The following is a 21,430-nucleotide window of genomic DNA, read 5'->3' on the forward strand; positions in this document are numbered from 1 at the left end:
TTTGGCAATCCGGAGAAAATATGCGAAGAGATTATCTAAAAGGCCGTGGCAGATGTAAAAAGAAAGCCACGCAATGTAATGTTTGTTTTGATCTCTATAGATTCAAACTCTTTTACACAGCTCAACTTGCCTATGTATGTGCATAAATGTGGCATGTTTTGTGCAGGGTTTATCCACCCCGCCTTATCACCTGCTTCCCCACATCGAGGCTATAATCTTGAAAATGACGATTCATCGAGGGACAGATTAATAAATGTTCTCATGCTAGGAAACAATCAAGTATGAGGTAATTTTGTGAAGCTGTGAACAAAAAGCAGACTTTTGCTCATTATCAATGTGAACCTTCCAAGGTTGGAATGACTGGCTCCGAGTCTGTACTAATACATACCAGTCGCAGAATATATCCACTCTCGTGTTGAACTTTTACGAGTACCCACCTGCCAGATGGGTGCAGCACTGTACTAACGGCCGTAGAAGGTTCACATTTACCGAGTACTATTGATTTTGCTGACGGGCTCTGTTGATTTAAAACATCAGGCCCCCACCGTGGGAACTTCAAATCCTTCATCTTTGGATTACCCCTCACCCCCTCAGCCTTTTCACCTCCTCCGAGTCGCTTCAACCCCTTCGCTTCTTTTTCTCCCGACCGCCCCAATCCTAGTGTGCGAGCGAGTCCATCATGGGATCTACCGATCAATATTCCGTTCCTTCCGAGGCGAAACAGGTATTCGAAAACGGCATCTTGCGAAACCCTTTGATGAGCACCCTGCCCAAGGAATTAGTGTCTCTTAGCAAACATGTGCGGTTTGAGGGCTCATCTCAGCCAATTATCCCTATTAACTGGAGATTCGCGGAGAGTATATCGGCGATCAAGGCCTTTGAGGCCACCATGCTCAACCATCTTCTGGGTCAGAAGTACAAAATTGACCCTGTCGAGGTTGTCATCAATACGTGAGTTCACCTGTGTATTGTAACCACACCTCCTAGTTTGACAACCAGTACTAGGAACCATGCGAGTCTTTTTTTCATGTCCCCCTTGATCGCACGCTATATCAAGGAAGGCAATCCGGTTCCTATGGATCCATTTTCATCGGAAACGCAAAAAATGTTCCCGAACCAAGACAAGCACCAATCGCACGCAAGTCTCAATCGAAGCTTAGTGACCAATATCTATAAGACAAAGGATGGTCGGTTCTACCATATGCATGGAAATATGAATCCCGAACCTGCCCTAGCAGCTTTAGATCTTCCCTTAAATGGCGAAGAAAATGACACTTATGACTCTGTGGTCGAAAGAATCCAGAATAAGATCTCTGAGTATAACGCAGAGGATCTTGACGAACTCATGAATGAGAAAGCCAGAACTTCTGGAACCATAGCTTGGTCATCGGATGAGTATTTTGCGAGCGAACATGGCAAAGCTTCGGGTAAAATTGGGCTTTACGAGATCATCAAAGACCCAAGCTCGACCCAGCAGGCTTCTTGGTGGCCAGAAAACGTCTCTAATCCTTCTTCGCCTAAGCGGCCGCTTGCCGGTCTAAAGGTGGTGGATCTTACCCGAGTTATCGCTGGTCCTACTATTACAAGAAGTCTTGCTGAAATGGGCGCGAGTGTCATGCGTGTCGTTTCTCCGCATGTGACTGACCTTTCTGCCCTTCACCAAGATCTAAACTGGGGCAAGTGGAATTCGTTCTTGCACCTCAAGGATGAGGCAGATAGGGAAAAGCTACGAGATCTAATTCGAGATGCTGATGTCGTGGTTGATGGATATCGTCCCGGTGTTATGGAGAAATTGGGCTTCAGTCGTCAAGTTATCTTTGATTTGGTTAAGGATCGCCGACGCGGTATCCTGCACGTGCGAGAAAATTGTTATGGATGGTATGGGCCATGGTCTCACCGAAGTGGCTGGCAGCAGATAAGTGACGCCGTAAGCATATTCAAACTTGAAAGATTCAAATAGAAAGAACTGAAAAAGGCTGACAACAATAGTGTTGTGGTGTTTCGAGATCTTATGCACAAGCAATGGGTCATGATGAGGCCGTGACTCCCGTTTTTCCAAATTCGGATTATTGGTACGTTATAAAAGCCAGAATATAGCTGGGGTGGAGCTTACAACCGTTTTTAGTACCGGAGCCGCAGGCTGCACGGCGATTCTGGAAGCCCTTGTACGCCGTGGCGAACATGGAGGCTGCTATGGCATTGATGTAAGAAAAAGAAAATCCCTACTCAATATCTTCCTCGGCCTAAGTCTCAAGATCAACGAGATTAATAACCGTTCTCATTTAAAAAGGTCTCACTCAACTATTATTCCCAATGGCTCATTCGCTCCTGCGGAACCTACGACAACGAAACATGGAAAGAGTTGTGGGCCAGACATGAGAATTTGGCCTTCCGCCATTACCATGCGATGCAGCACTCAATCCCTGCCATGATAAAAAGTCTTTATAAGCACGATCAAGAATCGCTTTTTAATCCAGAATTTTTCGAAACAAGGAAATCGAACTTCCTCGGCGCCGATTTTTGCCTGGTTAAACCGATCGCTCAATTCCCTGGCAATGAAGTGGATTTGAGGTATCAAGTTGGCACTCGTGGAAATGGCATAGATTATCCCGCGTGGCCAGAGGATCTCACTGTTGAAACTGTCACTGGAAAAAATTGAAAAAAAAAAATCCTTGGCGAAGCTTTCAGATCCATTTTGCAGATCAGGACCAGCTGGACGTTTCGAGATAGAATCTATCATACCTAGCTTGCTTCTGGAAGTGGATAGCCGTTGCATTAGTTGGTAATACTCATTGAGTGAACTGTCCACGTCCTTTCCACGATTTGGTTTAATCTAGGATATGAAATGACTTATTAGGAAGAGTCTTTGAACTTCGAATGCTTTTGCAGGACCCGAATATAGAGCGTAAGGAAGTGTACGAAATTTAAGATCTTTTTCTCTGGGAATTCTCTCCAAGAGCCGAATTGTCACTAGCCTAACACACGAGCTCAGATTAGTATTAGAGAAAATAAACTATATGTCATAACTGAGTTCTCTTTGAATTTGATGCCAGTGGCTTTGGTGGAGTTTCCGAGGAACATAAAAGCAACAAGCAACCTTAGAAAGTGGTTTGAAATTATTGAATTTTTTAGCGGGAGTACGATGTATCGCCCGGATGAATAACCTTCAAGTTGGAACATCTGCCATAGTAGCTCAGGAAAGCCTATGAAATCAAACTCGAATGAAGGTCTACCTACCTCCAATAAAGTCTTCGCTGGTGAGCAAAGTCGATTGGACCTTGGAACAGAATTCTAATCCATGGATTGGGATTCCCACGAGATTAATTTAAATTCAACACTATATAATACTGCAAGTAGTATCTATAGTATGCATAAATAAATACTAAGATACCGAGTAGTACTTACTACCTAGGTAGTAAGTAGTCTTTCAGGTCTATCAATACAGCCCCGGCCAATACTAGTAGTACTATTACTATTCTATCATTGTTCGTGATGGAAAAGCTATTTCCAACCTTGGGTTACTGATCGTGCGACGAACCCTGATTCATTCCCACCATTTAAGCGCAATCATCCTCCTCCACCTGCCGGGCAAAAATACTGCCTGCCTTTATATAGGCAATTTCAGATGTTTTTACATCTGAAATAGACAAAAACATGGTCCCAGAGGGGGTCGAACCCTCGACTTTCACGTTATTAGCATGACACTCTAACCAACTGAGTTATGGAACCTGTCTATAATGCACCCAAAATCTTTTGATATGATAATTCAAATCACAAAAGCCTCAATATGATGCAAAAATATTTACTCCAAAGTGTAAAAATTATGGTCCCAGAGGGGGTCGAACCCTCGACTTTCACGTTATTAGCATGACACTCTAACCAACTGAGTTATGGAACCTCTCATGTCATGTGACCTTGAATTGTGGTCTGTGTTTCCTAGATCGTTCACTATACCTAGTAGGCTAGGTATGTATGATACAGTTCCAAGGTCAAGGCTGAGATATACAAGTCCTGATCTTAATATTAGAGTTCCAAGAACTGGAAGTATTTATGGATCCATGTCCCCCAGGGCCCATTCCGATCAGATACCTATCTTATATCATAAAGCGTACTACTGGTAGGTTGGCCAGGCAGCTTCAAAGGACCCTGGGGCCTGGTTACCTGGGAATTCTTGTCTACCTTGAGGCTCTAGGCTCTATCTCTCTCCTCCGAATCTCTTGTCTATGCTTGATATTTTAGCCAATGCTACTACACCCCAAGGCTATTGCTGTCTATACATTGTGTACGCAGATGTCTTAGCTAGGTACCAGGTGGTAGATATTTCCAAGGTTCGAGCCTGGGTACACTAGTATCTAAGTACTAACTAGTTACTAGGTAGTAGAGTATCTACCTAGGTAGTAGGTAGTAATTGTTGACGATGGATGCCTAGCACCCATGGCCCGAGGCATCCAAGGCCGCTCCTTCCCTAGATTCAAGCTCAAGCTGCTTCACCTTAATCCGCCCTGTTCCATCCCACTATGCGGGCTGATGACCACCTTGCGACGATGTTCCAAGGTTGGCAATGCCCTGATTCCCAAAAACACCAAGGTGAATACTGCGGTATCGAGTTGTCGACAGTGATGGGCAGAGCATCAAAATCGGCATCAAGAAAGCTCAAAACTGCCCGCGACATTTCCAACGGCTTCTCCAATGCCAATATATCACACGCTACACTACACTACTGGGAAGCTCATGCCTGAAGATTGTCACCGGCCCAATGGGAGCCCCCAGTGATGAAGCCGTCCAGGCTTACACAGCATATTGCCAGAGAGATCCGTATGGCTGTCGCTACATTTCGCTTCTGAAGGATATTATTCACTTCCTGGTTGATAGCTTTGACATTCAAATTGACCCAAGTGCACTCCCAACTGCTGTAGACGAGGAGACAGTTTTTGAAGAGACAGCGCGTCAAAATGTTGTGAATCGACTGCTTGAAGAGTTCAGCGAGGACTTCGACGACCGTTACTACCCCCACCTTGATCCCGATACTGCAGAACAGCTTGAAGAGTTTAAAGAAGGACACTACACGAAGATCGTCGAGGTCTTCTACTTTTGCTTAAACCGGATGGAGCGGCAACCATCAAACTTGACCCGAAGCGCTGCTATCAAAACAGCCAAGCAGGTCAAGGAAGAAGAGCGGCAGGCCAGGATCAAAAGATGGGATGCGGAATTCGAGGAGCAACGCAATCACTGGCAAGCGGGAATGGCCATTTCTAGAACAGATAAAAGTGAGAGCGACACCGGAAATCCAGCGGCCATCGATTCTAGCCTACAACCCGAACACTTCCTGCAGCCCAAAAAATCCCTGCAGCCCGAAAACTCAACTCAAGAAAAGTATGTGGCCTTGGAAGAAAATGACGGAGAATTTGATGCGAAGCCAGAAGTGTTTCTTCCAATTCCACTAGATCTCACATCGGTGGACCGAAGGCAGGTTTTGACCTATCTGATCCAAAAGGTCGAAGAGCTTCATTCCGAACGTTACAGAGATGTTTTACAGTATCATTCTACTGTAGATATATGTGCAAAGCTTGAATATTTTCTCACGCCAGGTGTGAAACAGGTCAGTGATGATGGGTTATCTTCAGTTGGAAAGTAAGTGTATTCACGTCTACGGAATATATTAGCTTCTCCTAAACCTGGCTACCTAGACTACAATCGATTGGAGGAGACACCGAAAGCACTGCATGCGGAGTCTACTTGCATATTATCTGGCTTTCAGAAGAGCCCGAACGTTTCTGGTTGTACGTTGGCCAAGCAACAGACTTGGCAAGAAGGATAGCCGATCACAACAACAAAATTTACCGCAGGAAGCATCCTAGCCTCCATTATCACATTTGGGATTCGAGAGAAGATATGTGCTCGAAGTTTGTTGTACTTGCTACACTTGACCCGGGTACCAAGGGAAAGACTCTCCCTAGAGCTGATCAATGTTTGCTGAACCTCCTCGAAATGTGGATGGCATGTCTGTTCCAGACTCTCACTGCAAGAGATCTCGACAAATATTTATCTCCATCTATCAAACGGTCGTTTGCCGGCCGTCATCTCAATGTTGTACCACCTATATGGCAAAGGTTCCAAGATGAAATCATGCCGGAAAGAAAAGAAGTCTTCGATCGACCAAGCTTCCAGGCACTTCTACACTCAGAGGATGCAGCTATCCGATCATGGGCGCAGAAAGCCAGAGACTCCTACAATGATCTCCGAAACTCCCCGGACCCAGAACTACGCAAATACTGGCTTGAGAATAACAAGAGACAGCTCCAGCAGGCTTGGAGCTCCAATGAACAGAGCACCATTGACAGGATGAAGGAATACCTCAAGGGCAAGGAAACAACGGTGAAGTGTGCTCCAGGCCGCAAACGTGGATTTATTACATGTGGAAAATTCATCATCTGTGTGCCCCAATTGCTAAATATCCCACCCGGAAGCAAGCTTATTGTGCAGTTCAATCTTTACCAAATGGCTGTTCGTCATCGCTTTGCGCGCAAGGCGATGAATTACGATCCATCGAGCCGACTTGCGATATCAATCAAGGGCCTGGATGCCTTCGGAAACAAAATCAACACATGGCTTCAGAGCTCTGGCGGAAGCAAAATTGCCATGCGCATGAACACGCTAGTAGATCTACTAGAGGATGTACCCTTCAATGAGACTTGTTCGTTGCGTCGCCGTTGGATTGTCAATCGCTCGAAGACAGGAGCCCGGCGCCAAACCAGATACACAGATTAAATGCGGTTACTCAGGTCTATGCTTCAAGCCTCAGGACTTCTTAGTCTGTGTATAGTCACTAGTAGTAATAGGATAGACATCTCACTTCTAGCTATCACCACATGACACACATTCTAGCTATGCATCCCTCAGGCCTTCTCTTCTCCATCGAATCTGACGAGATTCTAGCTACTAATCAGTAGTACACCAAAATCCTAGGAGCGAAATCCGTTGTCAATGCGGAGATAGCTCATATTTACTCGTAAATTTTCGCCTTGCTGCTTACGGTGTTTCATAGTACTGGTACGAGATATAATCGATTCGGTGGATCCGTTAGGGGTATTGGGAGGGGGGGCTTGGCCTGGCTGCCATCAGGCTGGAGGCCGAAACATTAGCGTCCCAAAATTACCAGTGCTCTCTCCAAAAAGTTGGGCTGGTTAATATCATTAAGTCTCTTGGCTTCTTGGGTATTCAAGCAGCAGAAGTAGTGCCAATCAGAGACAGGAGAGGGGGAAGCACGAGCGTTATACTGAAGGCGATTGCGGTGAAGGCGGCGTATAGCCGCTATATTAGAGACTTGGGCCTAGCAGCCGTGCCGCAATCTGTGTGGAGAATGCTAGCAATGTTGGGACATGGTTATGCGGGCGGTCCCCTTTTTCTACCGGCATAACTGGCTAGCACATCCACAGAGTCGATAGTGTCTATAGCACCATAGCTGCTACTAGTACTAGATACCTGCGAAGAGAATGTTACTAGGCAAGGATTGAAGTGACTTAAAGACATGCGTCAAGCAAAGAAATTAATGTGTTAACGATACTAGCCTTGATTTGAGTTAGAACTAGGCAAGACGATTGGGCAACTGAATTACTGATGAAACAATGATGTAGAAGATACTGCAAATTACCAGCTATAATGGATGGGCTGGGGTACTGAATGTAAGGATGCTCGGGTACGGTTACGCGCGTAGCCCCTCTCCTTTGTTCTAAGATATTCAGCACCAATGGCTACACACAATTTTGTTCCGGACATATCCTGGAACGCTTCTGCTCGATAAGACCCAAATTCCAGTACGACCGATCAAGAGGTTCCATAACTCAGTTGGTTAGAGTGTCATGCTAATAACGTGAAAGTCGAGGGTTCGACCCCCTCTGGGACCAGATTTTTGCCTTAGTCTGTCTAATTGAAAAATTTTTTCAATTTTAGATCTTACTATAGTATTTCCATCATGTAACCATAAATCGTGCTCGAATCAATCAAGCGGTTCCATAACTCAGTTGGTTAGAGTGTCATGCTAATAACGTGAAAGTCGAGGGTTCGACCCCCTCTGGGACCATGTTTTTGCTTCAATTGACCAGTACCGTGTTGTTTTTACCTATCGCTTTTTTTTCACTGTTATGGAATAATATCTGCCAGTATTCCGGTCTGGCTGGGGTTTGCAGAAGAGGAGGAAGAGTTTAAGGAAGCAGGAATCAGGTATAGACAAATGTGTAGAAGTGGATGCCATCCGATCAGGACATCAACTTGAACTTGAAGGCAACAAATGTAAAAATCAGGATTTATATAGTAGCAGCTCTCGTGTGGTGGAATCAAATCTCGTAATTAGATACTAAAGTGAGATATCTTAAAAAATGCACTTGAAACTTTCTTGAAACCTTGCCTATGTGCCTCAGCCGTTCAGGAGGCTCGCAACTTGCAGGCAGCTTACCCTTGGGAGCGCAACCGCCCGCGTGTAACGGTCCTAACATATCAGCTAGTAGTTAACTGATTGGGCAGTGAAGAACTAGACCAGGACACTCGGCTTCGATTGAGACTCAACAACTGATTCTTAAAGAACCTTCAAATAATCGCGGGCTTAATGCCTGCCTTGCAGAACAAAGGGGTCCTGTTCTGTGGTTTCGGACATGAAACACGCTCTATAGCATTTCAATATTATCCCGTTCCACCTGATGCCATGACCAGGGTTCAGTCCTGTCGAGAATCCACTGCGTCCGTTCATCCTCTTATATAGGAGAGGCTTCGCCCTGAGTACTGATAGTACTCGGTGGTCGATAAAGTAAGACCCGAGGTCAGTTATAGGTTGGATCTCCCCGTGGCAGTATTGCTCATGTTCTCAGCTTGGGGTCAACCTGCGTCACTGTTACAGGATCTGGCTTGATGGTACTAATAAAGCGAGCCGGCCTCTCACAAATAATCGCCCGAAACCCATGGCACAACAGCCCATAGGGCAGTGTCACCATGTGTAACTTGTTTGTTCTTGTATAGACATTTCAATTCAGCAACTGGGCTGCATTGGCCTCTATACAGAATTCACCATTGGAGATTTGAAGGCAGTATCTAAAGCCCTACACTTTGTTCCTTATTGTCAGGTAGTGTGCCGGTGTCAGGGTTCTAGGCTAGATACTACTTCACTTGTTAAGCGCTAGAACACTCAGAGATATATGTAACATGATCCCAATTTCCTAATTCGACCTCTTTAGCAATCTCAAAGTTCTGGTATGCCTTAATCAAGCTCCAATATTCTATAACTATGCTTTCTTGAAAGAAGATATTTGGTGCCCAATCGGCCATACTAGTTAATGCTCGATTTACGGTAAAACTAACTAGAAAATCTAGAATATATACAGTAATGCTCGCTTTCATTCAATTTTTTGATTTCCATTTTAGCCGATTTGTTCAGAATCTATAGCATATAAATGAGGTGTCATGGCTGCAGAAGTGATAGATGGTATCACGATTCTTTTGTGGTGAATTTGTCAAAAAGTGGGGTGAGCCCTGGTGGAGCCTCAAATCTCGAAATTTGCATCGTCCAGGTTCCATAACTCAGTTGGTTAGAGTGTCATGCTAATAACGTGAAAGTCGAGGGTTCGACCCCCTCTGGGACCATATTTTTGCCTCTTATACCTTCATCTTAGTACTGACATGATATTTTTGTGTTTTGATTATGAGATCTGCGATCTTTTAGCTCAGATTGGAGGATACCCTGCTACCCAGTTATCATTGACAGTGGATTAGACATTGGGAAATATGGCTTTTTTCGACATATCAATGATTATTCCTCACCTGTGAAAAATGTTTCCTGGGGATGTTAATGAGATGGTAGTAGTTGGATATGTGGGGTTAAGAATACAAGTCAAGCTAAAATGTCGTTTCGGTAGTCACTGTCCCAAGTCTCGAAGCAACAAGACAAAATTCAAACTACTACCTGGGTTGTTTGTGAGAATTATTGACCGGACAAACTGGAATTTGAGTGGCTAGCTGAGATTTCGCAATCTCCTCTCCTAGCGGGACTTTCAGGTATGATAAAGCTCCGCAAAGCTGCGTCGATGAGCCGTTGTGCATACATAGCAATTTAGGCCTAGGGGAAGAGAGTTAGACTCATGCTATTTGAAAAATAAAAGCCTAGCTCACTCATGTATAGAAGGTAAATGGGACTGGGCGCGGGAGGGTTAGCAGGCTAGTGTACATGTTTGTACGGATTTTGGGAAAATCCAGTACCACAGCACTCTTCCTGCCCAGGTGCACGAATGGTGCATTATGCCAAATTATCTCCCACATACCTTAGACCGCATAAATTAAGTAGTTTAAATTCTGTACGGTAATTGGGCAAGACAATCACCTGAGTGTTTCAGACAGCTTGGGGAAATTAGATGCAGTCTCTGCCCCATCCTTTCATCTTAGATAACACAGACTGATCACTCAAATGCTAAACTATATTTCATTTATTTCTCGGAGCTAGCGCTTATATTAAGCCCAGAAATTGTAATCTCGGGCCGACCCGTAACCTTGGGGAAATATGAGGAGTACATAGAATTGGGAGTTGGCTGGCTGAAATCGCGCTTTTGCATGTTACACATAGAACATGCAGGTATTGGGGTGACACAACACAGTCAAGCTGTTACACAAAGAGTTTGGGCCAACGATGGCTTTACACATGGTTGAAACTTCATCAACCGTAAGAGATATTGAATACGAATCGTTGTCGATTGACCTCAGGGTATCTGCAAAAGCTCAATATCAGTAACGCAGCCCATGAGGTCATGAATCCAATATCATTCAATGCCAGGTATAAAAACCCACCATATTTCCCAGCCTGTAATTGATCCATTCTCATCAGCATTCCAAGGGGGGTTCAAATTGAGATATTAAACAAATACTTCTTTCCTTCAAAAATCTTCAACATGGTTGACGCAGCTTATTGGCACCCCACCTTCAAGTAGATGTACTTCTTCGGAGGCCGTCGCTACGCTCGCATCAAGTTTTCGCCCGTGACAAATGATGACATGATCAGCTAGGGCCCTGACAAGATTTCTGAACGCTGGCCATCTCTTGTTTCCATTGAGTTCGGCACCGTCGATGCCATCCTGCCCGTCGAAAACAGCGCAGAAGAGCTGTTTGTTTTCCACGGGAGCAAAGTTGCCCAAAGCAAAGTTGTCCCTGAGTCAAACGATGATACCGTGGTCGGTGGACCTTGGCTCATTGCTGAAAAGCTTAAGGCCCTGGCCTCGACCAGGTATGACACAATTGATGCTGCAATGCCCGTTCCCAAAAAGCCTGGTGAAGCATACATCTTCCGAGGCACCAACTATGTCAAAATCAACGTGAATACGCACAGAATTGTGTATGGTCCAGCAATGATTTCGGTCGAGTGGCCAGCCTTGACTGCCGCCGGATCTGACTATGTCGATGCGACGCTCCCTGTGCCCCAGGACGACAGAAGGTTGGCCTAATTTTTCAGAGGAGACAAATATGTCAAGCTTGAAGTTATCGCTTCGGCTGCGGAGAAGATTAACTTTGGACCGGCGCCTATTCGGGACTACTGGAAGTCTCTTGACTGGATCTGATAACAAAGAACTTGAACAATTTATCATCTTGATGAGTACATAGGAGATTGTTACGAGTCGCATGTCTTTAACCATCTGAGTTGAGTTGACTAGTAATTTAACTTCGCTGGTCTCGCTCAACATCTTATTTGTCTCCATACCTAACTGGTGATAGGTAACTAGCGTATATAAAGCAGATGTGACTTGCACCCACGTGGCACCGTCACCAACTTCAAATTCTTGTCTACTTGTAGGACTTGAAAGAACTAATCTGCAGTCCTGGACCTAAATATTGGAATGAATAGCGAGGTTTCTTTTTCACGAATATTCCAATTTAAGATGCCCCGAAAATGATGAGAGGTACATGTAAAACACGAATCGAGAATTCTTAATCGGAGCCCAAGTTGAAATAATTTGGTTTTTATTTTACAAGACGATGTTATACGTTATTGATCCGTTCCTTCGCTGTCATAGATTTTTCAATGTCATCGGTCTGTACATTCCGAGCTTCCTACGGTGCTCACCTGTTTCCCCCCGAAGGTCGATGTAAGTGTGCGAAGTCAGGATCCTGCATAGCACGTTGCATAAAATATTCAAGAAGCCCTGGAGGCATTGGGCCATTGGGCCCACCTATACCTCCGCCCCCTCCAGCTCCGCCCCCACCTCGTCCAGCTCCGCCCAAACGCGCAGCCCTCATTGAATCCCTCAATGCATCCCTGATCGGATCTTCAATTTCAAGTCCAGAGGCCGGATCGTGATCATAGAGAATATTTTCATCGAATTCACCGTCATCGTCCCAATCCTCATCATCGTCATAGTCACCGCCGTAGGCATCCATGAGCATCTCATCCATACTAGGCTGATTAAATGGCGCTATGCAAAATTCTACCTTGGTATCTTTGAATAGATCCACAAGAGACTGATGAGCTTGCTCTGGCGTTTTGTTTTCTGGAATTCTCTGGCCAGGTAGCTGGACGGGTTGTGTAATATCAACAGAAAGCATCCTGAACTCAACCAAGTCTGGGTACAAACCTTTCCTGCAATCCTTCGCGATATTTTTGACAAGATTGATGACAGAAGAGTTGCAGTCCGTAATGAAGAGCCTCTTGAGCGTCGGTGGGAATTGAGGGTGGACCGGAACGATCGCTTGTTGAAGATGAATGTCGCTAAGCACCGAAAATTCGCGCAGAGATCCAATCTTGGCACGGCTGGAAAGGAACCGCTGCCAATCCATCAAATCACGCACTCCCCTGGGAAATTCAATACGCAAATGCTCAAGGGTGTCTTTATGCGGCAAGAGAGCTTTGTGGGCATCGGCAGCGTTGAAGAGCGATGCCCCGTTGGGATGGTCAATCGGTTCGGTGTGAGCGTCGAAGTTGTTAAGCAGGAACACCTTCAGGTTCTTGCATGCACCCGTGAGTCTACCGAGGGACACGGCGTCAATCATGGAATCGCGGAAAATGAGCTCCTCTATGTTGAAGGTCCTAGGCTCCCATGTTGATGGACATGTCCTACTCTGAAGATCGCCATTCTCAAACATGACAATTTTCAGGCTAGGCAGGGCAAAAAAATCGGCATAAGATGCGTAGTCATAGCCCTCGGCTGGCCTTTGGCCTTCCATCCCAAACTTTTCAAGCCTGCGCAAAAACGAAGGGTTTCGTCGGAAGAGTTCTGGGAAAGGGTTCACGGAAGATAAGGTGCCGGGCATAACCAGGTGACGAAGGTTGGGAGTTTTATTGAGGATCAAAGCGGCGTAGACAGGGATGTCTCTGTATTTGTCGCAGTTCTTCACAGCGGAAATCCATTTGTCTTCCTCGGCGCCTAGACCAAGAGCTTTGATTGCTGTCGTCAAAAGCTGAATTTGTTCTTCGGAGACTTCAAAATCTCCATCGGATATTTCAGGATCGAACATAATCGGGCTCCCTATGGTGATATCCTGAACGAATTGACCGAGATCTGAATTACCAGAGAGGCAATTTGCAAAGCGGACGGTTTCCTCGATGCTGCCAAGAGCGCCATCATCGGTGAAGTTGGCAAGTAGAAGAGGTTGAGCAATATCGCGGAACTTCTTCGACACTAGACACATACTGTATAGAGAGTCAAGGCTTTCATAATCATCCTCATCTTCTTCATTAGGGTCCGCTTTCAACTGCCCAGTGCGGAATTCATTCCAGATCTCCCATTGGGGTGACGCAGGCAGGACGAAGAAGGACAGAACATGCCTGAGAAGCTCAGCGGGAATGTCTTCCAGACCCGGCATTTTTCGCGATGAGATGTACACAGGAATCAGAGCAGACTCTGGAAAAGGGGATGGAGAGTAAACGGAGGAGGTTCCCAGACTTGTCCAGCACGACACGTCAAATTACCAAAAGGGGAAACTAGGGCTTAGCGATTAGGGCTTCTATATTATCGATTGTTCAGGGGGGGGCTATCGCGACGTGAACCCAGCAAGTGTGTCTATACCTTGACAACAATGCCAAAATAGAAATTTAAAGTGCTAAAGACCCAAAATTGTACAACAAAAGGGATTTGTATGCGGCCCAACCACTTTACCGGTAGCTAAAACAATGTCTTGAGTGTTGAAAATTGTGAGAGGAGCGGGGTAATTGCTTCAATTCTAAAAGTACACTACCTCTTTGCCACAAGATCCCCTGGAATCTCCATGAGAATTGAGTTTAGCATGGGGAGCGATAGCAAAAAATGCAACAACACCCTACCACTGGCCGACGGTACCCCACCTGGGCACTCTCCTTCGAGCGGCCGAAACAGATGATGTCAATCTACTGTTACGGCCCTCCATAGCCTTTTAGGAACGGCAGTCGACCCAGTACAGGTCAAGCTTACTTCCTATCTAGCATCACAGTTCACCTTACCTAAAGAATTGGTCAAATGTTCAATAGAAACTATAGTGGCCTAGTGCGCTATCTGACAGTCTTATTCTGACGTGCCGTTCATCAAATGTTCCACTGAACCTTTCACCGTAAAGGAGAAAGCGTGATTCACGCTATGTATTATTTATTATCAAGCCCCACTGCCTCGAACAGTATCACCGGCCCTCTTAGTATTATTATACTATATAAAATATTCGGAATTAGCAGGCGAATGACTTTCAATACAGATTTCAAGGGAAGCAGGGGTACCACTCACACAGCCTACGCAATAAGGCCCACGACCATTGGCGATTTGTTGACCTTGAGTTTGGCTCCAGTTCCAAGCCTTTTGGTCGGCTTTTATTACTCCATAGCATCCAGGACAGTCCGAATCATAGCTATAGATTGAGTGGTACCACTCAACTGATCCGCTGGGGAGATTCTATAACATATTTAGAATTGAGAGAAGTGCCCCGAATTACCTGTGTGGATCACAATTCCGTTCAGGAAGGGAGAAATAACTAACAGTCGAACTCATGGCCAACCAGTAGAGGGATGCTAAGAGAAGCTATATAAAATCGTAGTAAAATAAGGATGGGGGAATAGTTGGAACAGGCCCTGGAGTTGGATACTACTAGTAAATAATTTATCTCCAATCCTGTCTCTTCTTGGGGTATTTAAGCTGGTTTGAATGCGGGGTAATGAGGCATTACTTCGGCCAAATGGATATGCGAATAGATAGAAATGGCCAATTACGAATTGAACAACGCTTACGATAGGCTGGTTATAATGTGGTGGCTGTCAGCCGACTACTTTCATGCAGATAAGCGAATATGGCTATAGGATATGTATTCAGCGTTTCCCGTCCGATGTCGTATTTACTTCAGCCACATATTCTACAGAGCCAATTAGACTTCTTGTCAATGCTTCAGAGCCCTCACTTTTGATCTACAAAAATAAGATCCTGCTTCCGTTGACCCCAATGGATCGAGGCCATGATGAAGCATATTATGCATACGGTTCATTGAAGAGCCTTTCTTCTCGCCCCAATTTAATGTATCTAAATATTCTATTTACTCTGGCGATACTTTTTACCATGGAGGTTTCGTGAATGCAAACCGCCTTGTTTCCCAAGGTTGCCTTCTAAACTTAATGGTGTTTTCTCAGATATCTGAGCTATTGCAGTAGGCAGTGGTAGCAAGCTGTGTGAGAACGTAGACCCAGCTATTCAAAAGAGAACTTGAAACTTCAAGTTGAGTTCATCCATTGTCCTCGATCGGAAATTTGTCTAGAAAATCCTTATTCTGGTGTTCAAGTTTATATTGTCTAGATGAGCAGCATACTAGTATGTTGGTCCACGCCCGGGCGGGTGTTCAAGCTGTGACAATACACAGGGCAGGAGTGGAAAATTGGCTTGTCGAGCCACGGGATGATCGCTGTCGATGTACTATCAAGTTAATGACTGATTGGGCTTTAACTTTCAAGTTGAGAGGGTAAGCAAGTTGCATTAGCAGTGGTGGAGTCTATGATAATCAACAAAGAGACTTTGATGACATACCTACTAGTCAGTAGGTACCCACGGAGATAAACCTTTTCTAGTGTCATCCAAATGTCTTGGCTTGAATATTTGGCTTCTACCTGATTTGATCTCAGATGGTATTAGTTCACATACGGTATAAGAATAACTTTGAGATCTTGGCAGGATGACAGCATTGCGTGGTCTAATTACCTACTTGGCCACTGGCAATTATAAGACTCACTGTCTGTCTTGGAAGAAGTAGCATTTCCCTCCCTCCCCAAGCCTCTACTCGCCCTATCTTGTGCAATCGCGATCAAAAACCTCCACGGTAATCATGAAATCGATTAATCAGTGTATCCTCGCGCTCAGCATGGGAGTTTCAGCCATTGCACAAAACATGACTTACGGGGCCAAAAATTTCTATCGCAGCAACAACGTGACAGTCCAACCGATCAGTTTCCCAACACAATACAGGACAACAGTCGCAGGCAATCTCTTCTATCTTAAAGGCCAGAGCAACGGCGCTGCACCTGCCGTCGTCGTCGGCCATCCTATGGGTGCAGTTAAAGAACAGAGTGCCAACCTCTACGCAACCAGACTTGCCGAGCAGGGATTCATTACGGTCTCTATCGATCTCCCATTTTGGGGTGCGAGCATGGGTGAGCCGCGCAATGTCGTATTGCCCGATCTCTACGCAGAGGCATTCAGCGCCGCAGTTGATTATCTGGGCATCCAGAACATAACGTCCGTTGACCGCGAGCGGATAGGAGGACTCGGTATATGTGGTAGTGGCTCCTTCGTGATTAGCGCTGCAAAGCTGGACTCGAGAATCAAGGCTATTGCTACAGCAAGCATGTACGATATGGGTACTCTCGCCCGCCAGGGGTTACAAAATTCGCAAAGTGTCGACCAGCTGAAGGAAACAATCGACGAAGCCTCACAGCAACGCTGGACTGAGAGTGATGGTGGCGAAACGCAGTATACCAGCGGTACCATAAATCATCTCACAGCAAATGCCACTGCAGTCGAACGTGAGTTTTACGACTACTACCGTACCAAGCGTGGCGAGTTTGTGCCTGTTGGATCGACATTAGATCTCACCACTCATCCCACGCTCTCGACCTTCACAAAATTCATCAATTTCTATCCATTTAATGGTATCGAGACAATATCACCTCGCCCGATGCTGTTCATTGCCGGCGACCAGGCACACTCTCGCCAGTTTAGCCAGGACGCTTATTCACGTGCTGCTGAGCCGAAGGAGCTCCTCTGGGTACCGGGTGCTGGTCACGTCGATCTATACGATCGTACCCGTCTTATCCCGTTTCAACGACTCACTGAGTTTTTTCAAACAAATCTTGCGTGAACCAAACTTGTGGTTAGTTCAAGTGGGCCTTTTTTGATTGAGTTATTCTCGAATTTCTTCCGCTTGTTGGACCCATCAGGTGGAATGCTGCAAAGTATGGAGACGTAGTGGAACAATTCCACAAGGAGACTGAGACTGCAGTATTACTAGAAGCTCTCTCTGTACTTAATTTTATAGTATCACTAAACTTGAATCATGTTAGATGAGATAGCTCCGCGTATGCTCGTCAGATGGAGTTAGTTGCTTCTAATTATGAAACCCTTGGTCTATATTTTCCTTGTTTAACGCAACTCTTCACCCAATGAGCCCGGGTTGAATCAATCAAATCCTGGCATATTTTCTGGTCAAATTTTTTCTTCATCTTTCTCGGCGTGGCTTCGCTCGATGGCAACCGGGTACTTTTGAGAGCCATGTAGATACGGATAGTGCGATGGACCAATCAAACAGGGGACTTTTGCTTACATGGGTCCGTGAGCTAAAGTTCGCCATTGACCAATCAGAGGTGTTTTCCGAGCTTGGCAAGTGGCGATCTACTTGGCATTTCTCAAAAGCAAGCACAACCCAACAGGCAGACAGAATTTCTGAGCTTGGCAATCTGGTGGAGAGGCCGTCAGCAAGATACTCCACGGCCCCATCTCGGCTTTATTAACGAGCCACTTTCTCTTTAGCTTGTCAGCATATTGCATATCATACCAACCACAGCATGGCAGATCCCACATCCGGAACGCAGATCATTCCATTGAGAAGAATGCCACAGCAGGCTAGTGTCCGGGAAGCCCGCGACGATTGGACTGGCGTCATAAATCGGGAGGAACGAAGGAAATTGCAAAATCGTCTCAATCAGCGACGTTTCCGTATGTATAGTATCCGCTCGATCCGCCCGGGCGAAAACGTGGTTTATTCAGTATCTCATTATTTGCTAGGGCGGAGGAAGCAAGCCGATGAGGCGAAATCGGAGGGTGCCATCACCTCCCCAAATCCCTCCAATTTGTCCAATCCGCATATGGTCTCACTTGAGTTCCAAGAGGAGACTGGTGAAATTTGGGAATGCGCTCTGGCGCCTCCGAATGCTCGCCAATTCCGTAAATGGTTTGAGGCGAAGGCCTTCGAGAGCTATATGAACGGCGCACCGAACAGAGATCATCTTATCAGTCTTAGTCGGCTGAACGTGCACAAAGCCATCAACGAAAATATCTTTGCAATTGGCATGACGCCTAGGTGGATGCAAGACGACGACTCGATATCAATATTCAACCTTTCCCAGCCCGGCTTCTCAATCCAGGGGATTCCGCCTTGTTTACGCCCTAGTTATATCCAGCTACATGTGCCTCATCATCCTTGGTTAGACTTTTTCCCCTTCCCTCGCATGCGTGATTGTATGATTCTGGCTGGAGACTCTTTTGATGACGATGACCTTTGTCATGATCTCATGGCGTTTTGGGACACAAGAAATACAGCTGCTACATTACTAGTGTGGGGAAACTCGTGGGAAGCAAAAAATTGGGAGGTTACAGAAGGCTTTGCGCGAAAATGGAAATGGTTACTCCTTGATTCGCCAGAGTTACTGATTTCCACCAATCGTTGGAGGAGGTCTAGAGGAGAGAAACCATTTGTTTGGAAAGATGTCTTGACACAGGCATAAAAGAAGCAAGATTCTGGTCGCCTCTTTGAGCGAGTCCCTTTTCATTACTGTTAATGATATCGAAATTCGTCCCGTTGGCACCGGGAGGATAGACCCACTTGCGCATTTCAATAGCAAGGGCTTCAAGGGCGAATTTACCTTGCTTAAGGTACATCTTAAAATTGGGCACACATTGATTTGTATTTTTATTCTTGATTGATTTCAGACACAGGCGCCCGATGATGTGATCGAGCATTCTTGGCGCCATGCTAAAGAGCCAAGAAATCGCCAAGTAGTTGATGACATTAGACCCATGGGTCCATTTCGTGACCTCGTTCAGTTATCTTTTTGTCTCGTCTTAAATCCGACAAATGCCGTTCAAGCTAAAAATGGTATATACTAGTAGTATACCTACGATTTTTCCTGCCCAAAGATTCTACCATACCTATGTATTCAACCGATTTTCTGCAATTCCAAAATTTCCTTGTTCATCACACCATCAGCGACGGAACCCTCGCGGTTAACCTCCTACGTCTACACCATTGATCGCAAGCCATGAAATTATTTATCCTGATCGTCTTATTCGGCGGTATTTCCAACGCAACCCCAGTCCCTATATCGGCTCAAAACATTGCCGACCGCTCAGAGAACCTTGAGCCCTCACCACACACCTCAACATGGATTTCACCTACCGATCATGATCCAAAAAAGCGTCATCTGCAGCCATATTTGAAATTTGTTGCTGCAGGACACCCATCGGAAATTCCTCTTTCTGAAGCTGATAACTACGAAAGACTTGTTGCATTTTGCGAGGCCGGTTTTGTCTCTGGATGCCGGGCAGCAATTGGGAAGCCGAAATGAGAACAAGCAAGCAAGCAAAAATCAAGCAAGCATGGTTTGGAGTTACGGAACCAGGATTTTAAAGTAATTTTCGTTGTCTGAATAGTATTGCAGCTTCAAATCTTCAAGCGTTTTACCTAATATGTATATTTAGAGTCCTTTCAAACTTGCTTCTCTCAAAGTTGTCGACAAGCGTAGAAAGGTAGACTGCCCCGGTGTAACACTAAGTAAAAAGCCCCAGCTCAACAGGAGCAGACTTGACCTGATCTCGCTGGATACTATCAACCAGAGAATTCTCTTGGTAATCCTCAATATCCAAATCGAGGTACCCACTTGTGGACCACTTCTTCCCAGAAACAAAGAACGAGCGACCATTGATATTTTTATCACTGAGAATTCTCAGGAGACATTGACCCGCCTCGGAAGATTCCGCAAACTGGACGCCCACGCTTGTGATGTGCGCAAAAGCTTCTTCGGAGAGGATATTCGTTTTAACATACCTGAATTCATCAGTGCCATTTTAGAGACCATCAGGAGCGAAGGGAATTATCGTACCATGGCGAGATAACATTAACACGACTCCCATAGTAGAATGCAGTTCTTCGAAGTGAGTGCATGATACCTCTCATGGCCCATTTCGTACTGCAGTACTGAGGAGCGCGAGGACAGTCTAAGAAAGCTGCGCCTGATCCTATCAAGATCAAACAAGTATCCTCCTGTGACCCAGAATGTTCTTGGCCATTTTGCTTAATGAAGTAATGTGAAGCGAGCTTCGACGTGTAAAGCGTGCCGATTAGGTTGACGTCAATGGTAGTGAGATCTGGCTTTTGGGGCGCTTTGTCGTCGCCAGAATAGGCAAAAACTTCATCTTTTCGGTGGATACCAGCATTTGCGACGACGAAGGAAATTCTGCCGGTAGGGGAGAATGAGGCTGCAGCTGCGAAGAGATGGACTTGGTCATCCCAGCTGGTTGTGTCGCACTTGATGAATTTCACACTAACAGGGTTAGTGGAGACGAATGTTCTTTGTTCAGGGTAGACATACTGAATCAACTCTTTTTCGAGTTTATTTCCTGCATCAACGTCAAGGTCGGCGATTACCACGGTCGCTCTGAATCTGAATGAGTAGGCTGGTGGTCGAACGTGATTCAGTGTTTCTTACCCTGCTGTGACGAGTGCGCGGACATATGCCTCTCCAAGTCCATTTGCACCTATTCGGGTAAGCCAAGATTGATCTTCGATATCCATTAGTTTTTCCAATGTAACATACCACCTGTGACAATTGCGGTTTTGTTTTCGATATTCTTGACATCAAATTCCACGTCACAGTTGACAGGGGAATTGTAGCTGAAGTTAGCCATTTCAAAATCGTTTTCTAATAATGACTGAACCCGAGATAAAAAAAAAATTGGTTCAAAAAAGCATTAGGTAGTCCAGACCTCTGAATGCCAACAATCCCGGCTTTTCCAAGGTTTACCCGATTCTTTATAGAGTGGGCGAGCGAAATTGTGGAGACGCTGAAATTATACTAATGCAAGCTGCTTACTCTTAAACTTTCATCCTAATTCGCATCCAGTAAGCTCGGCTGACAGTAACAGATAAAAAAAATAGTGATAAGAAGAAAAGAAAGAAACAAAAACATACAACA

The 21,430-nt window shown here is 45.4% G+C and overlaps 8 protein-coding genes across 8 annotated transcripts; 6 read left to right on the forward strand and 2 right to left on the reverse strand.

Annotated features, from left to right (window-relative positions):
• Positions 1-679: 679 nt before the first annotated feature.
• N7533_004988 (uncharacterized protein) lies at positions 680-2,044 on the forward strand (the record flags this gene model as incomplete). Its single annotated transcript, XM_057101638.1, has 3 exons — positions 680-951; positions 1,006-1,927; positions 1,961-2,044. 3 exons carry the CDS (start codon positions 680-682, stop codon positions 2,042-2,044), a joined length of 1,278 nt encoding a protein of 425 aa, XP_056961268.1.
• Positions 2,045-4,756: 2,712 nt separating this feature from the next.
• On the forward strand, positions 4,757-6,768 carry N7533_004989 (uncharacterized protein; the record flags this gene model as incomplete). Its single annotated transcript, XM_057101639.1, has 2 exons — positions 4,757-5,631; positions 5,688-6,768. 2 exons carry the CDS (start codon positions 4,757-4,759, stop codon positions 6,766-6,768), a joined length of 1,956 nt encoding a protein of 651 aa, XP_056961269.1.
• A 3,910-nt stretch (positions 6,769-10,678) lies between these two features.
• Positions 10,679-11,474, forward strand: N7533_004990 (Hemopexin; the record flags this gene model as incomplete). Its single annotated transcript, XM_057101640.1, has 2 exons — positions 10,679-10,741; positions 11,040-11,474. 2 exons carry the CDS (start codon positions 10,679-10,681, stop codon positions 11,472-11,474), a joined length of 498 nt encoding a protein of 165 aa, XP_056961270.1.
• A 613-nt stretch (positions 11,475-12,087) lies between these two features.
• Positions 12,088-13,827, reverse strand: N7533_004991 (uncharacterized protein; the record flags this gene model as incomplete). Its single annotated transcript, XM_057101641.1, has 1 exon — positions 12,088-13,827. One exon carries the CDS (start codon positions 13,825-13,827, stop codon positions 12,088-12,090), a length of 1,740 nt encoding a protein of 579 aa, XP_056961271.1.
• Positions 13,828-16,290: 2,463 nt separating this feature from the next.
• On the forward strand, positions 16,291-17,322 carry N7533_004992 (alpha/beta hydrolase; the record flags this gene model as incomplete). The annotated part of the gene is made up of 1 exon (XM_057101642.1): positions 16,291-17,322. The coding sequence occupies one exon, from the start codon at positions 16,291-16,293 to the stop codon at positions 17,320-17,322; it is 1,032 nt and encodes a 343-aa protein (XP_056961272.1).
• Positions 17,323-18,025: 703 nt separating this feature from the next.
• On the forward strand, positions 18,026-18,964 carry N7533_004993 (DUF3425 domain-containing protein; the record flags this gene model as incomplete). The annotated part of the gene is made up of 1 exon (XM_057101643.1): positions 18,026-18,964. The coding sequence occupies one exon, from the start codon at positions 18,026-18,028 to the stop codon at positions 18,962-18,964; it is 939 nt and encodes a 312-aa protein (XP_056961273.1).
• A 534-nt stretch (positions 18,965-19,498) lies between these two features.
• N7533_004994 (uncharacterized protein) lies at positions 19,499-19,804 on the forward strand (the record flags this gene model as incomplete). The annotated part of the gene is made up of 1 exon (XM_057101644.1): positions 19,499-19,804. One exon carries the CDS (start codon positions 19,499-19,501, stop codon positions 19,802-19,804), a length of 306 nt encoding a protein of 101 aa, XP_056961274.1.
• Positions 19,805-20,006: 202 nt separating this feature from the next.
• Positions 20,007-21,143, reverse strand: N7533_004995 (putative short chain dehydrogenase/reductase; the record flags this gene model as incomplete). The annotated part of the gene is made up of 5 exons (XM_057101645.1): positions 20,007-20,283; positions 20,339-20,779; positions 20,828-20,893; positions 20,945-20,993; positions 21,053-21,143. 5 exons carry the CDS (start codon positions 21,141-21,143, stop codon positions 20,007-20,009), a joined length of 924 nt encoding a protein of 307 aa, XP_056961275.1.
• Between the last annotated feature and the right edge of the window lie 287 nt (positions 21,144-21,430).

Source organism: Penicillium manginii (assembly GCF_028828005.1).
Source record: "Penicillium manginii strain IBT 31320 chromosome Unknown utg000004l:1.0-7231830.0:1.0-7236170.0, whole genome shotgun sequence".
NCBI lineage: Eukaryota > Fungi > Ascomycota > Eurotiomycetes > Eurotiales > Aspergillaceae > Penicillium > Penicillium manginii.